General features: G+C 54.1%; 1 protein-coding gene across 18 annotated transcripts in view; it reads left to right on the forward strand.

Moving 5' to 3' along the window:
• The window catches only part of Brsk2 (BR serine/threonine kinase 2), a 51,752-nt gene extending 39,554 nt beyond the window's left edge, over positions 1-12,198 (forward strand). For 3 of the 18 annotated variants that reach the window (XM_021655738.2, XM_021655740.2, XM_060382827.1), the window contains 7 exons: positions 594-801; positions 1,186-1,234; positions 4,625-4,748; positions 6,184-6,364; positions 6,446-6,535; positions 8,784-8,831; positions 9,954-12,198. In XM_021655738.2, the coding sequence (XP_021511413.2) occupies positions 594-801; positions 1,186-1,234; positions 4,625-4,748; positions 6,184-6,364; positions 6,446-6,535; positions 8,784-8,831; positions 9,954-10,171 (918 nt within the window). In that variant the 3' untranslated portion in view covers positions 10,172-12,198. Of the gene's footprint in view, positions 1-593; positions 802-1,185; positions 1,235-4,624; positions 4,749-6,183; positions 6,365-6,445; positions 6,536-6,729; positions 6,825-8,783; positions 8,832-9,953 lie in introns of all 18 variants that reach the window. The other 15 variants (XM_021655742.2, XM_021655739.2, XM_021655743.2 and 12 more) reach the window with 11 other exon arrangements.
• Positions 12,199-12,821: the final 623 nt, after the last annotated feature.

Raw genomic sequence — 12,821 nt, forward strand, 5'->3', positions numbered from 1 at the left:
ACTGCATGTTCTTTTGTTTTGTGTTGTCCGTTTTCTTGTGTGTCACTTTCTTTTTTTTTTTTTTTTTTGTGGCAAACCTTCCCCTTGCCTGTCCCCTCCCTCTGGTCCTGCTTGGGGTCCTGCTTGAATGCTTTTGCTGATCCTGGTTGCTATGTGTGCATGTGGGTGGGGTGGGCACGGCTCCACTTTGCGGTCACCCTTCCTGACACCACTCTGCGTCACTGTAGCCTGTTAGGAAATTTGTCCTGCCCCCTCTGCCCTCTGAGCTCCCCTATGTGGCCTGCCCCCCGGCCACCTCCTCGGAGCCCGAAGCTTGTCGGAGCGCCTCTCGGCCAGGACACATCCTCTCTCCACAGGCCGCCCTGCGGCCCAACCCCAAGACTCAGACCTTGCCGTGCAAGGCCAAGCTGACTGACAAGCCGCTGCAGGGCACCAAGTCCAACCCGCTCCCGGCCTGCACCCAGACCCGGCCTCCTGGAGCCTGCCTTGGCCCTCCACTAGCCCTGTCCCCTGGCCCCCCAACCCTGCCGGCCCCTGCCCGGCTCCTGCCAACTGGGACTGAACCAAACACCAAATCTGTCCCCACCATACAGGTGACCCCTCACCCCTCACCAAGGGGTAGTCCCCTTCCTACCCCCAAAGGGACGCCTGTTCACACGCCAAAGGAGAGCCCAGCTGGCACGCCCAACCCCACACCACCATCCAGCCCTAGTGTTGGAGGGGTGCCTTGGCGGACACGACTCAACTCCATCAAGAACAGCTTCCTGGGCTCACCTCGTTTCCACCGCCGGAAACTGCAAGGTTAGCACTGATGTGGGCAGGGTAGGTGGTGGAATCTGCACAGGTGGGGGTCTTGCAGTGCTCAGATGGAACATGCCTACAGCTGGCAGGTCTGTGGACCTCTCCACAAACACTGCCCTGTACCTTTAAGGAGATGATAGATGTTCTGTCATCTTCTAGGTAGCAGCTATGTTCAGTGAGGCCTTTTGGGTGGTCAGTAAGTCTACAGGTGTTGGGCTGTGCTAGGGCCAGTTTCTCTGCTCAGCTGGGGCCCGGAGAAACTCAGTGGGGCTTCAGCACCAGAGCATGGACAGCGCCCTGAGCCAGGGGTCCAAACTGAACATGGTCCTGAGGCTGAAACCTGGAGCAGTCACCAACCTTGCCCTTGTCCTTTCCTGTGCACAGTTCCCACGCCAGAGGAGATGTCCAACCTGACCCCAGAATCCTCTCCAGAGTAAGTGGCTTTGTTTGAGGATGGTGAGAGAGGGACCTAGGAGCTTTCTCATCGGGCAGGGGGTAACTGCCTGAGGGCTGTGGTCCCTGGCCTGAACCTCTTGGGCCTGGTGAAGCCCATTAGTCTTTATAAACTTTAGGTCCTATCCACATGAGAAACGCCAGTAGTGGGACATGACCGGCCTCTGCTCAGAGGAATCTAGAATGGGCAAGTGAGTGTGCTCTGGGCTTCCCAGGAGTCTAAGGGATCACAGTGGATGGTTTGAACATAAGGAGAAATGGGGCTGTGCTGAGGAAGAAGGGCAGCTACAAAATATAGGGCTCAAGTAGAACACCAACAGCCTGGCTTGTGATGCTTGCAGGCAGGGGTTATTGGCAGAGGCCTGAGTACCCTGGCCCTCAGCTGGATGGTAGGGAATGTAGGTGGGCCCAGGGCACCCACTCTGTAGTTGTGGGGTGCCTGTGTAGTGTGTCTTCTCTGTGTCTTTCACAGTGGCCTCTCAGTAGTCACTGCCTTGGTAGCTCCTGGTGTGAAAGTGGGAAAATGTCATATGACTGGGGCAGGAGGAAGCACTTGCAAAGACCATTGCATCATTGTAGCTGTGCGACCTCATATAGCGGCCAGACAAGAGGGAAGGTGTGAGTTGTGTTGCCAGCACTCAGTAAGAGCCTGTGGGAAACTGTGTGCTCTGTGCCCACCCACTGAGAGCAGCAGAGGTACTTCCTGTGCAGGCTTTTTTGTCCAGGTGGAGGTCAGAGGCCTAAGTGCACTGTAACTGTCCCAAGGCTCTGGGGACACAGAGCTATTTTTTGACTAGGTTAGGCCTTTATGTTGATCTGATCAGAAGTTTTGGAGATCTACTCATAAATACTTTAAATTTTTTATGTATTTGTTTGTTTATTTTACGTGTATTGGTGTTTTGCCTGCATATCTGTGTGAGGGTGTCAGATCCCCTAGAACTGGATGACATTGTGGGTGCTGTGACTTGAACTCAGGTCATCTGGAAGAGCAGCCAGTGCTATTTAGCTCTGAGCCATCTCTCCAGCCCAGAAAAACTTATTATTATTATTATTATTATTATTATTATTATTAAGAAAAGTAGAAAACTTGTGACAGTAGATTGAGGCCAGTGAGAAAACCTCAGCCTTCCACTCCCACCTCCTTGATCAAGACCCTTTGGAGGCTTTGCTACCTCTACCCCTACCCCGTTCTTGCATAGCAGCCCAGAAGGCCTTAACACCTTCATCTTCTGTCACCAGTCCTCATTGGTCAGAGCCTCCACAGAACCATAACCAGGAGAGGTAGCTCAGGAACTGGCTTCCTTGGTTTTCCTCATGATGTCAGGCCAGATGGCTAGAAGCAGCAGGAGCTACAGCTGTCTATGCAGCTCACCCCTCCAGACACCCCCCCCTCGCCTTCAGCTGGTTAGTTGGGGCCCACCAAGCTGAATATTTTTGTCCACCAACATAGGCTCTTCTCTCATGCCCAGAATTCTGTGTATCCAGGCTAGCACCAGGGCCTAGCAGCACAGACACCAGAGCTCTAGCATGGGCTGTGTCACCCTGTACCACCCAATCCCCTCTGATCCTCCAGCTTCTTTATGTCAATGTCTCACATGCCATACCAGCCAAGTGTTTCTGCTTGCATCTATGATTTTCAGCCAGAAACTCTGTGTTTAAGAACCACTTGGCTGCTTCAAAATATCCTGAGCATTGCTGGTCTCCAGGCCCAGGCATGGGCCTTGGGTACAGGTGGGGCAAGAGCCTACACCACAGGCCTGTACACACAGGACTGGACAGAGCTGACAGCAGAACACAGAGGGGCTGGAGTCTATGTCTCTGTCTATGTCTGCCACAGAGGCAAAAGAACCATCCCAGAAATGAACAAAGGGGAAGTCACACAGCCAGGAAACCCTACACACTCACTCTAGTTTAACAGAAGCTTGATGCTGCCTGGCACAGATACTCTCGTTTACACCATCCACATGCCAACCCTATCTCTGAACACCAGTGTGGCTGCTGTGGTCACTTCCTCCAGTTTCTAGCCTCTGAGTCACTGGTGCAGGGATAGATCTGTCTGGGATGGGCTTGCTGTGTCCCCACTGCAGCTACACCAGGTGGCCGGCAGTCTGCCTGGCCACGTTGACCGGCCTCCCCTAGGATCTCTGGAACCAACATCTAGCAGTGACTTCACTGGGCATTTTGCTTTGTGGTCTCTAAGGCCAAGAAAAGAGTCCCTTCCAATTACCCATGGTGGTGGGTTAAGCTAGGGTCTTTGCAGCTGTTGATGGGAATCCTGTCAGCAAGGTGGCAAGAGCTTCAGCTGTGCACATGGCTAGAAGGGAACAAGTGAGGCTGGGAAGCTTGACATCTGCCTTCCATCCCCTGGGACTGGCAGAGGATTCTACTTAAAAGTATGCACAGCTTAGGAGATGGTGTATGCAGTGGGGAGTGTCACAGTGGTGCTGAGGTGGTGCTGGTGTAGCCTGACCAGACAGCTGAGGACAGCTGGGCACAGTGGAGTGATAGCTAAGCACTATGTCAAGCTATCATGGTAGAAAAACTAGTCTCGTAGTTGGATTGGCAGTGTGTGCCCGACCTGGAGGAGGCTGTGGCTGTGGAAGCTCTGGAAGGGCAGGCCCTTCCCTAGCTGACCCTGAGGATCTACCAGGTCATACTCCTCCAGCTGAGGTGTGGAACCATATAAGCTTTAGCTGGTCCAGAGAGCCCCACCAGACTCTGTAACATGTACCAGCTTGCAGTATGCTGGGAACTTTTCTGCCAGGAAGGTGTAGAGCAAAATTTAGGGACCCAAATAGAGGGTGAAACCTAGACACCCTCTCCTGTCCCCTGCTATATACAGTGAAATGCCTAGCAAGTGCCATGCAGACATCCCTGTGAGAGTCAAGGACTTGTGCTTGGGAGTTGTGTTGGGGTGAAATTTATAATTAAGAACATAGGATTGGGGTTAGGGTTGTAGAGTAAAGGTTGGGTGAAGGGGTCCATGTTAAAGACATGGGTTTGAGTTAGTGACATGGGGTTCAGGCTGGGGATATAGGTCTAGGTTTATGGATATTGGGGGTAAGATTAGAGATTATGGTTAGGGAAATTTTGTTAGCATTAATGATTTTAGTTTATGGTTATTGTAAGAAGCATTTGGTTAGGTTTTTTTCCTTGTTTGTGGGATAAGTTAGATGTGGGGATTGCCTTTAGTGTTGGATTGTGGAGTTAGGGGAGTGGGTGTGGTCGGGTCAGCATAAGAGCCACATGAATGGTCTGGAATGTGGGGGGAGATGCTGTGTAGAGAAGGCTCTATGCCTAAGCCCCTATGGAGGTTACAGAAGTGGACCAAGCACCACACCCCCATCATCCCAGCCTCTGCTCTGCCTAGGCTGGCCAAGAAATCATGGTTTGGGAACTTCATCAACCTGGAGAAGGAGGAGCAGATCTTTGTGGTGATCAAGGACAAGCCCCTGAGCTCCATCAAGGCTGACATCGTTCATGCGTTCCTGTCGGTGAGGTCACGGCATAGCCAGGTGGACACTCCCATGGGCCCAGCCTCCAGGCAGACCATAGGACCTCTCATTCACACTAACTCTGGACACCCACCTGTCCTTTTAGTCTTCTGCCTGGACCACCACCGCTACCTAAGCCTTCAACCTGCTGGGAGCTGCACAGCACCTCCAGGAGTGGGGAGCTCCCTGTGGCTAGGGTGTGCTGGTCTCCAGGTGAAACCTCCCTGAGACGGAGGGTAAAACACAGGTGGCCACATGAATCAAGAACAGGTTCTGACCCTGAGGGATCTGTATGGGTTCTGATAATAATTATTTAACATCTTGAGGCCCAGAGTCCGTTTTCCATGCTACTTCTTCATTGGAAGTCTGTGTCCTCCTGCGGCCTCGAGCTTCCTAGCAAAGACTGGGGCTTTCAGAGCATGGAGGTGTTTCAGGTTCTGAGAAGGGGAAAGGCACACAAAGACTGGAGGTGAGACTTTCCAGGCAGGATGTGAACTAGAGTACTCTCAGAATTAACCCTATCCCTCCCAACTCCTGTGTAGGGGCTGCTTATGCTGGGCCAGGCTCTGAGACTTTCCTCAGTGTATACTTTCCACCCTGGGGCCTCAGTCTGCTGACTTTTGGTCCAGGAGAGTCATTTCTCACATGGTTATTTATCTGAGGGTACCCCCTGTTCCTAGATAGGTCCTGTTCCAGGGTGTCCTTGCCTCATTGGACATTCTGCCCTGGAGTTCTTCAAGTTTCCGTATTTGTGGCTGTAGCTGAAAGATTTCCTTGGTGCCTGGGGGACAGCAGAGAATGTCTGCTAGAAGCCTCAGGCCATTTCTGATAGTGGTCAGACTTGACGCTGGCCAGATGTCAGGCCTGCTGTGTCTCCTTAGCACTCCTACCTTTTGATCTGAGCCTGTCTTCTCTGCACCCCCATCCATTCTGTCCCTTCACAAGACCCCTGAGTTACCATGGCGGCTAGTCTGTAAGCTGGGGTGACCCTGACTCCTTTTTACTTCAGCTCTTGCTGCTATCAAGTCAATGTGACCAGACGTCAGTGTTGTGAACTCACACAGCCCCCCACATCCACAAAGACTCACAGTATTCGTGGTCACTGCTGTGATGCTCCTTCATCCCTGACCCTGACTCAGGGTTATAAGGCCATCTAGCCCCTTCCAGTTTAGGAATCTCTTTGAGAAATCCAGGGTAATGGCTACCATGTACACTGACAGGCTTAGCAAAGGGGTCTCTGAATTGAGCTTCTCTTGGACTGTTAGTTTTCTGTGTCATACTTGGTTCTCAAAACTGGAGATGGTTTGGAGGGCTGGGTTTCTGTCTAGTGCCCAAAAAGTGCTGTCTCTTCTGAGGCCACCTCCCCAGAGGGCCCGGAGTGGACTATGGGGCCTGCTGGTAGGCTGCGCTCATGTCCAATCTGTACACACTGCAGATTCCCAGCCTCAGCCACAGCGTTATCTCCCAGACAAGCTTCAGGGCCGAATACAAGGCAACAGGGGGCCCAGCAGTGTTCCAGAAGCCAGTCAAGTTCCAGGTGGATATCACCTACACTGAGGGTGGAGAGGCCCAGAAGGAGAATGGCATCTACTCAGTCACATTCACTTTACTCTCAGGTAAGCCAGCTGACTTGGTGGCTGTGTTTTCACCCTCACTGCTCCTTCAGTGCCTTGCTTAACTGGCTAGTCTTTCCCCAGGCCCCAGTCGCCGCTTCAAGAGGGTGGTGGAGACCATCCAGGCCCAGCTGCTGAGCACCCATGACCAGCCATCAGCCCAGCATCTGTCAGGTAAGGTGGGGGCTCAGCATAGCATCTGTGGCTAGTGCTGCTTGGATTGGGAGGTCTGAGGACTGACATGGCTTCCTACTCTGACGGATGCCTACCTCCCTGCCCCGAGCAGTGCTGCACCCCTCAGGGAGCAGGGCCCCTCCCCGGGCATGGTGGGCTGCATCACACTGAAAGGCGCCTCTTGTCCACCGTAGAACCACCCCCGCCAGCACCAGGACTAAGCTGGGGTGCTGGGCTTAAGGGCCAGAAGGTGGCCACCAGCTACGAGAGTAGCCTCTGACGCTGGCAGGTAAGGTGTCTGGCCTGCTGCCGGGGAGGGGAGGGGCTGCGGGCAGGGCCTCCTGTAAGAGCCAGGCTTGTCCTAAGAGGGGCACCCTGTGCCCACTCACCTGGCCTGGCTCCAGACAGGCCTGCAGGCTCAGCACCCAGGCAGCTGGACATGAGGGTAGCCTGAGCAGGCTCTGGGAGTAGGGCCCAAGGCCCTGATTCTTGGGGCTCCCCCTGTAGCATCCTACAAGGGCTGGGGCTTCCCACCTCAATGCCACTGACCGCCAGAGCTCTGCCTTAAGCAGGATGGGGTCTGAGGCTCTGGTCCCAGCAGGGTGCTCGAGAAAAGCACCTGGGCTTCTGGTGCCTATGACAGGAGGCAGAACCTGTGTGTCTGGCACTTTGCATAGGTACACACATGGGACCCATATGTCAGAGTAATAGCTAAGTTACAGTCTGGGCTTTTAGCAAAGGGACAGGCTGATGGTATTATGGCATGGGGCTATTTAGACACTTGAGAAGTCTAGAAGAGATGGGATGTGGCTCAGGGCCAGCTGCTCTGAGCCCTATTCCCAGCTTACTGTCTCCACAGCTGGGTCCTGTTAGGGTCACTTCGTGTGTGTGTGTGTGTGTGTGTGTGTGTATGTGTGTGAGTGAGTGTGTGTGTGTGTGTGTAGGTCCTTTCCACCTGTTCCTCATCTCATTCCATCCTCATTTCATTGCTTGTAGATGTGCTCCCATCATGGGCCTCATTATCTCCTGGCAGGTGGGGCTGGAGCCCCCAGCAGCCCTGGGCTCATTCAGCTGCCCCTCTTCTTGGGAGAAAGTGAGCAGGCAGGGCCAGGTGCTCCTGGGGGCACTGTACTTCAGTCAACCTTGTCTTCCAGGGGCTTTAGGCCTCCATCTTGGAAAGAGGAAGACAGGCTGGGGACTAGCAGCAGTAGTGGGAAACTGAGGGCAAAGAATGACAGGCAGTGGCTGATGCAGAGGCAGCAGAGGCAGCAGAGGCAGCAGAGGCAGGCTGGGACTGTTCAAGTAAAGCCAGGATCTAGCATGCTGCTTGGGTTCTGCTCACAGTAACCACTCAGACACTGCAGCCCTCCTGTATCCTGAGTATTGGACAACTCTCCAGGCCCTATCCTGTGTGATATTCTGCTATATCCCCACCCAGTGCAATGTCCAAGGTGTGGGTCATGTACACAGGACCCACCCTCCAGTTCTACTCAGTCAACCCTGACAGTGCTGGAGCCCGCCCTTGAGACTGCTGGACACCCACTCATTCTTGGATCTCAGCCTGTCTCCCTGATGCCCTCCCATTGTGTCCCTGTGTCCTGGGCCCCAAAGACCCTGCTGGAGGTGGGCAGAAGTGCAGACCTCCAGGATACCTGGGGACCATCAAGACAGAGGTCCCACTCAGGAAGGAGGCTGGGACCCTCCAATGAGTAGGCCCAGTGGACTGCCCCACCTAGATCTCCTTTTAATGCCAGCAGGCCCAGCATAGTGGGAAAGGCCAAGGGTAAATGGGAGCCAGTGGGTAATGAGATGCAGGCACTATATAGGTGGCCTGTTAAACTATACCAAAGCAAGAGGTTTATGCCGCCCAGGGAAGACAGGCCCACCAGGGAAAAAGGTCAAATCCAGTCTTCTGGCTTTGGCTATTGGAGAGTGACCTTCCACTCTCTGCCTTGTTCCCACCCAGTTGTAGTCAGAGGCCTCCCCTGACCTAGACCCTAGTCTCAGCTCTGTTCCTACCGCACCCTATACTTCCCTGGGCCTGCCTGTTCCGTCACCCAGTCTCTGCAGGTTCAGCTTCTCTTTTCCTGCCAGACAACATTCTTGGGCCCTGCTCCTCTATGAGCTGCAACCCCTCAGGGTCCTGCTCCCCTCCCAGCCCGGCTGGCTGCAGGTTGCCAGCCCACCCCAGGTAGCAGGTGGGCAGCCTGTTCACTCTCTCCCTCCCTCTTTCCATTCTGTGCTCCAGACACCACTAACTGTATGGAAGTGATGACGGGGCGGCTTTCCAAATGTGGTAAGAACTCCTCATGCTCACTTGGCCCCAGCCTGCCACCTCCACTGCGTGCCCCCACAGCCTACCCTGACTAGTCTGTTCCACTGTCCCTGGGCTGTCTGTCCTGGGTCCCCTGTGTATGCACAGGCATTGGACCACCCACCACCCTTGGGCCCCATCTTCTGCCGAGACTGGTCTTAACCACTAATTTCCTGCTCCCCATTTCTACAGTCAAGCCAGGCAGAGGGATGTCATTGCTCAGAGCAGGAAAATGTCCTCATGCTTGAGGCCTATGAATCCTACATGTAGCACTGCCCTGGAGGGCAAGGTGGACACCTGTCCACAGACCATGCCAGTCAGAAGAAAAGGGATATACAGTGCTGGCTCAGATTAAGGTCAGATGAGGGAATGGAACGGAGGTATCCAATTGGAACAGCTGGGTAGTGAGCACAGGCCCAGGAGGGTGGAGGGTCACCCATTACTTCGGCCGTCTGGGACCAGATATCCAGCTGTGGCTGCCTGTCCCCAGCTCCCTGCCTGCCCACCCACCATTCATCCTGTCTGTCTGCTGCTAAACTGTCTGTGCTAGCCAGGACTGGGCTCTCCCTGTATGCTGCTGGTCACTGGCTCTGGCCACCCTTTTCAAGAGCAATCATTACCCATGGAGCAGCAGCCAACCCCAGGGATCTGACTCAGCCCTGGTCTCCCATTGCTATTTCTACATCTGGGGTTGGCCAGCTCATGTGGCCCTGACACTTGGGAAAGGAGGCCCAGGACATTTGGGGCCACACTGGGCAAGGGAGGACTCTCACTGCCTGTCCTGGGCCTCAGTTCTCCGAAGCAGCCCCCAGGTCCCATGCTACTTTGGAGGTATGGAGGTTCAAGGGTCTATCCTGCAGCAACATCTCCTCCCACTGCATTGCTCCTGGCACTAGGAACCCCACTGGCCGCCTGCCCACCCTGCTTGCTACCTGCCTATCCTTGCTCTGCCATCCCATCTGACTTCATCTCTTTGGGTTTTTCTTTCTCTTGTCAAGGCCCCTTCGTTCATTTGTTTGTTCTTTCTCTCCTTCCCTTCTTCTCTCCCCTTCCCCTTTTTTTCTTTTCTTTTCTCTCTCTTTGTCTTCTGTTCTGTGTACCCAGGCACCCCATTGAGTAACTTCTTTGACGTAATTAAACAACTTTTTTCAGACGAGAAGAACGGGCAGGCGGCCCAGGCCCCCAGCACACCCGCCAAGCGGAGTGCCCACGGCCCTCTGGGTGACTCCGCGGCCGCTGGCCCTGGAGGGGACACCGAGTACCCGATGGGCAAGGACATGGCCAAGATGGGGCCGCCCGCCGCCCGCCGTGAGCAGCCTTAGACACTAGTCCCTCCCCAGCACAGCACAGCACAGCACAGCACAACACAGCACTGACTATGGCCTTCTGCCGTCCTGTGTGGACCAGGCCCCACCTGCCTGCCCAGACCTTGTCTCAAGCCTGGGAGGAAAGGAGAGTGGCCAGGGCGTGGCCCGCAGGCTGGGCTGCTGGGCTTGCTCTCTTTTCTCTCTTGCGGTCTCTGTCTCTGCCTGTCTCTGACAGCATCACTTGTTTCCGCTCTGATACCAGGAATTATCCCGAAAAGTTAACATGTCACCTCCACGAGGCCATCCTCTGTGCTGCGTGTGGACACTGGCTGACCGAAGGCAGCTGCTGCGGACCACCCTCCCTCCTCCACTTCCTCCTCCTCCTGCTGCTGCTGCTGGGCAGAGAGGCTAGCCCATTGTCCACCACCTCTGCCTGTTCCCTGGCAGCTCCGCATGGCCCAAGGGAGGAGGGCCTGTCTCCCAGGGGATTCCTCTTCTAGCCCAGCCACCCTGGACTCCCATTGACCAGACCCTCAGCAGGGACAACCTGTCCACCATCTTCCAGGGTAGGGGACCATGGTGGGTGAAAGCAGTGGGAATGGATTGTCCTCCACGCCGCATTTGGAGGCCTCCTGGGCCACTCACCTCGCCTTTTCCACACTTTGGCCTCACCAGGGCCACCTCTTCTCATCTGCATCCATTGCTCCACCTTGCTAGGCTGCAGAGCTCCGGTTGTGATGGTTCTCTTGGGCTGAAGTGGAAATAAGAGACCTGGGTGCTCCAGAGCTGCCAGGGGGCTGGGCTAAGACCAGTATTATTTATTTGCTGTTTTAATTTATTGAGTTTCTTTATGTCTTTGTTCTCTGTTCAGGGAAGGGGGAGTAGCAGCAGTGCCCTCCTGCCGTCTGTCTGTTCCGTCTGTCTGACTTGGGCAGGGTGGGTCCGGAGCCCAGGTATCCTCTGAGAACAGAGCCGTTGTGGGGCTGGGGACAGTGGGGAGCCAGCCAGTGGATGCAGCACTGGCAAGCTACTGTAAACTTTAAAAGAATTCCTGCAAGATATTTTTATAAACTTTCTTTTCTTGGTTGTTTTTGGAAAAGGGTGTGGGGTGGGGCCGCTGGGGCAGAGCTAGAGTTTGTGTTTCGGCTCCTTGCTCTTGGCTATTTCTATACACACATACATATATATATATATATATATATATATTTAAAGAACGATGTGGTTAGCTCTGTCCCGGGGTGTTTTATTACTACTTAGCAGCAGCTTCAGTTCCACACGAGGGCTAAGGGTACAGGGCATCAGCCTGCACTGGCCAGCTGTGCCTGCTGCCCAGAGGCACACTGCCCAGTATGTCTCTGCTGCACCAGGCTGAGGGTGATCTTGGTTTGGTGTCTGAATGAGAAGGGGGTAGAAGGCCCTGAGATGGCACCCTATTCACACACACGATGGCAGGGGTACCTCGGGTCTTTTTTAAAATTAAAATAAAAAGTTAAAAAAAAAATCAAAGCCAGAAATGGAGTTAGCAGTGTGCTCTGCAGTGGGTTCCTCCTGGAGGTGGCAAGGGCAAGGGGCCCACACCACTGCCTGCTGCCTGCCGAAGCCCACCTTGCTTCCCTCATCTCCAGCTTCTGTCTGTGTTCCGTTCTGTCTGGCTGAGCCAGCCCCTCCCAGCTGGCCCAAGGTGCCCAGCGTAGCAGCAGGAGGGGCCGGGGGGCAGGTTTCATGCATGCCTTTGCTCTTCCCCTCATGTACAGATTTTAATGCTTCTATTACATTCAACCACCACAGGCTGGGATTTCTATACATAGGACAAAATCAAACACCTGTAACAACAGCAAAGCCACGCAGTACAAGTGGGAAGGGGCATATCTACGGAGTCAGGACACTGAAAGCAATACCTCTCGTTAGCCTTCCTCTTTTGTACTTTGGACACATGCGGACTCGCAGACATCACAGAAATGGACAAGCCCCATCTGGTGTAACCCCTGTCAAATAACTGTGAGCAACTTCAGTTCTGGAACAATAAATTCCTTCCGTAAAGACACATGATGCAAGGTCTCCGTCCGGGCTGGGCGGGCATGGGAAACGGCACAGGATGTCTGGAAGTAGCTCTTGTCACTAACTTGTACCTGTCTGGGCTGTGCTAAGGGAAGAAGTCCACCTGTGGAAGGGGGTCCATGTGGTGCGGTTAGTTAAACGGGCTGGGGTGTTTCCCTAGGCTGTCTTCTACCAGGGATGGGCTAGGGAGAACCAGGGCTAGGGAAAGAACAGTCTAGAAACACAGGCAGAGAACTCTACTAGGAAGATAGTATTGACAGCGTGCTGTCTTCCTCATGACACTTCCAACATCACCCCAGATGTGCCTGAGGTCATCTAGCACTTGGGCTTTCTCTGGGAGAACAGTCCTCACCATACTACCTGTAATCAACTAGGGCTGGTTGTTCTGGCCTTACCAACACCTCTCCACTGCAAGCTACTACATGTAAGACAAATGTAGGGCAAGTCTAGTACCGAGAGTCTGAGGCTGGACAATCCTTAGGAGTCTGATCAAAGTGTCCAGTATATGAAGCTGTGCACTTGGCAAAGGTGCTACACTGCCTGGTGGCAACGTATATAGCACACTGACAGGGGAAGGCTGATGGCTCTCTATGGTGGGTACTGCCTT

This window comes from Meriones unguiculatus, chromosome 1, assembly GCF_030254825.1.
Source record: "Meriones unguiculatus strain TT.TT164.6M chromosome 1, Bangor_MerUng_6.1, whole genome shotgun sequence".
Classification (NCBI taxonomy): Eukaryota; Metazoa; Chordata; class Mammalia; order Rodentia; family Muridae; genus Meriones; species Meriones unguiculatus.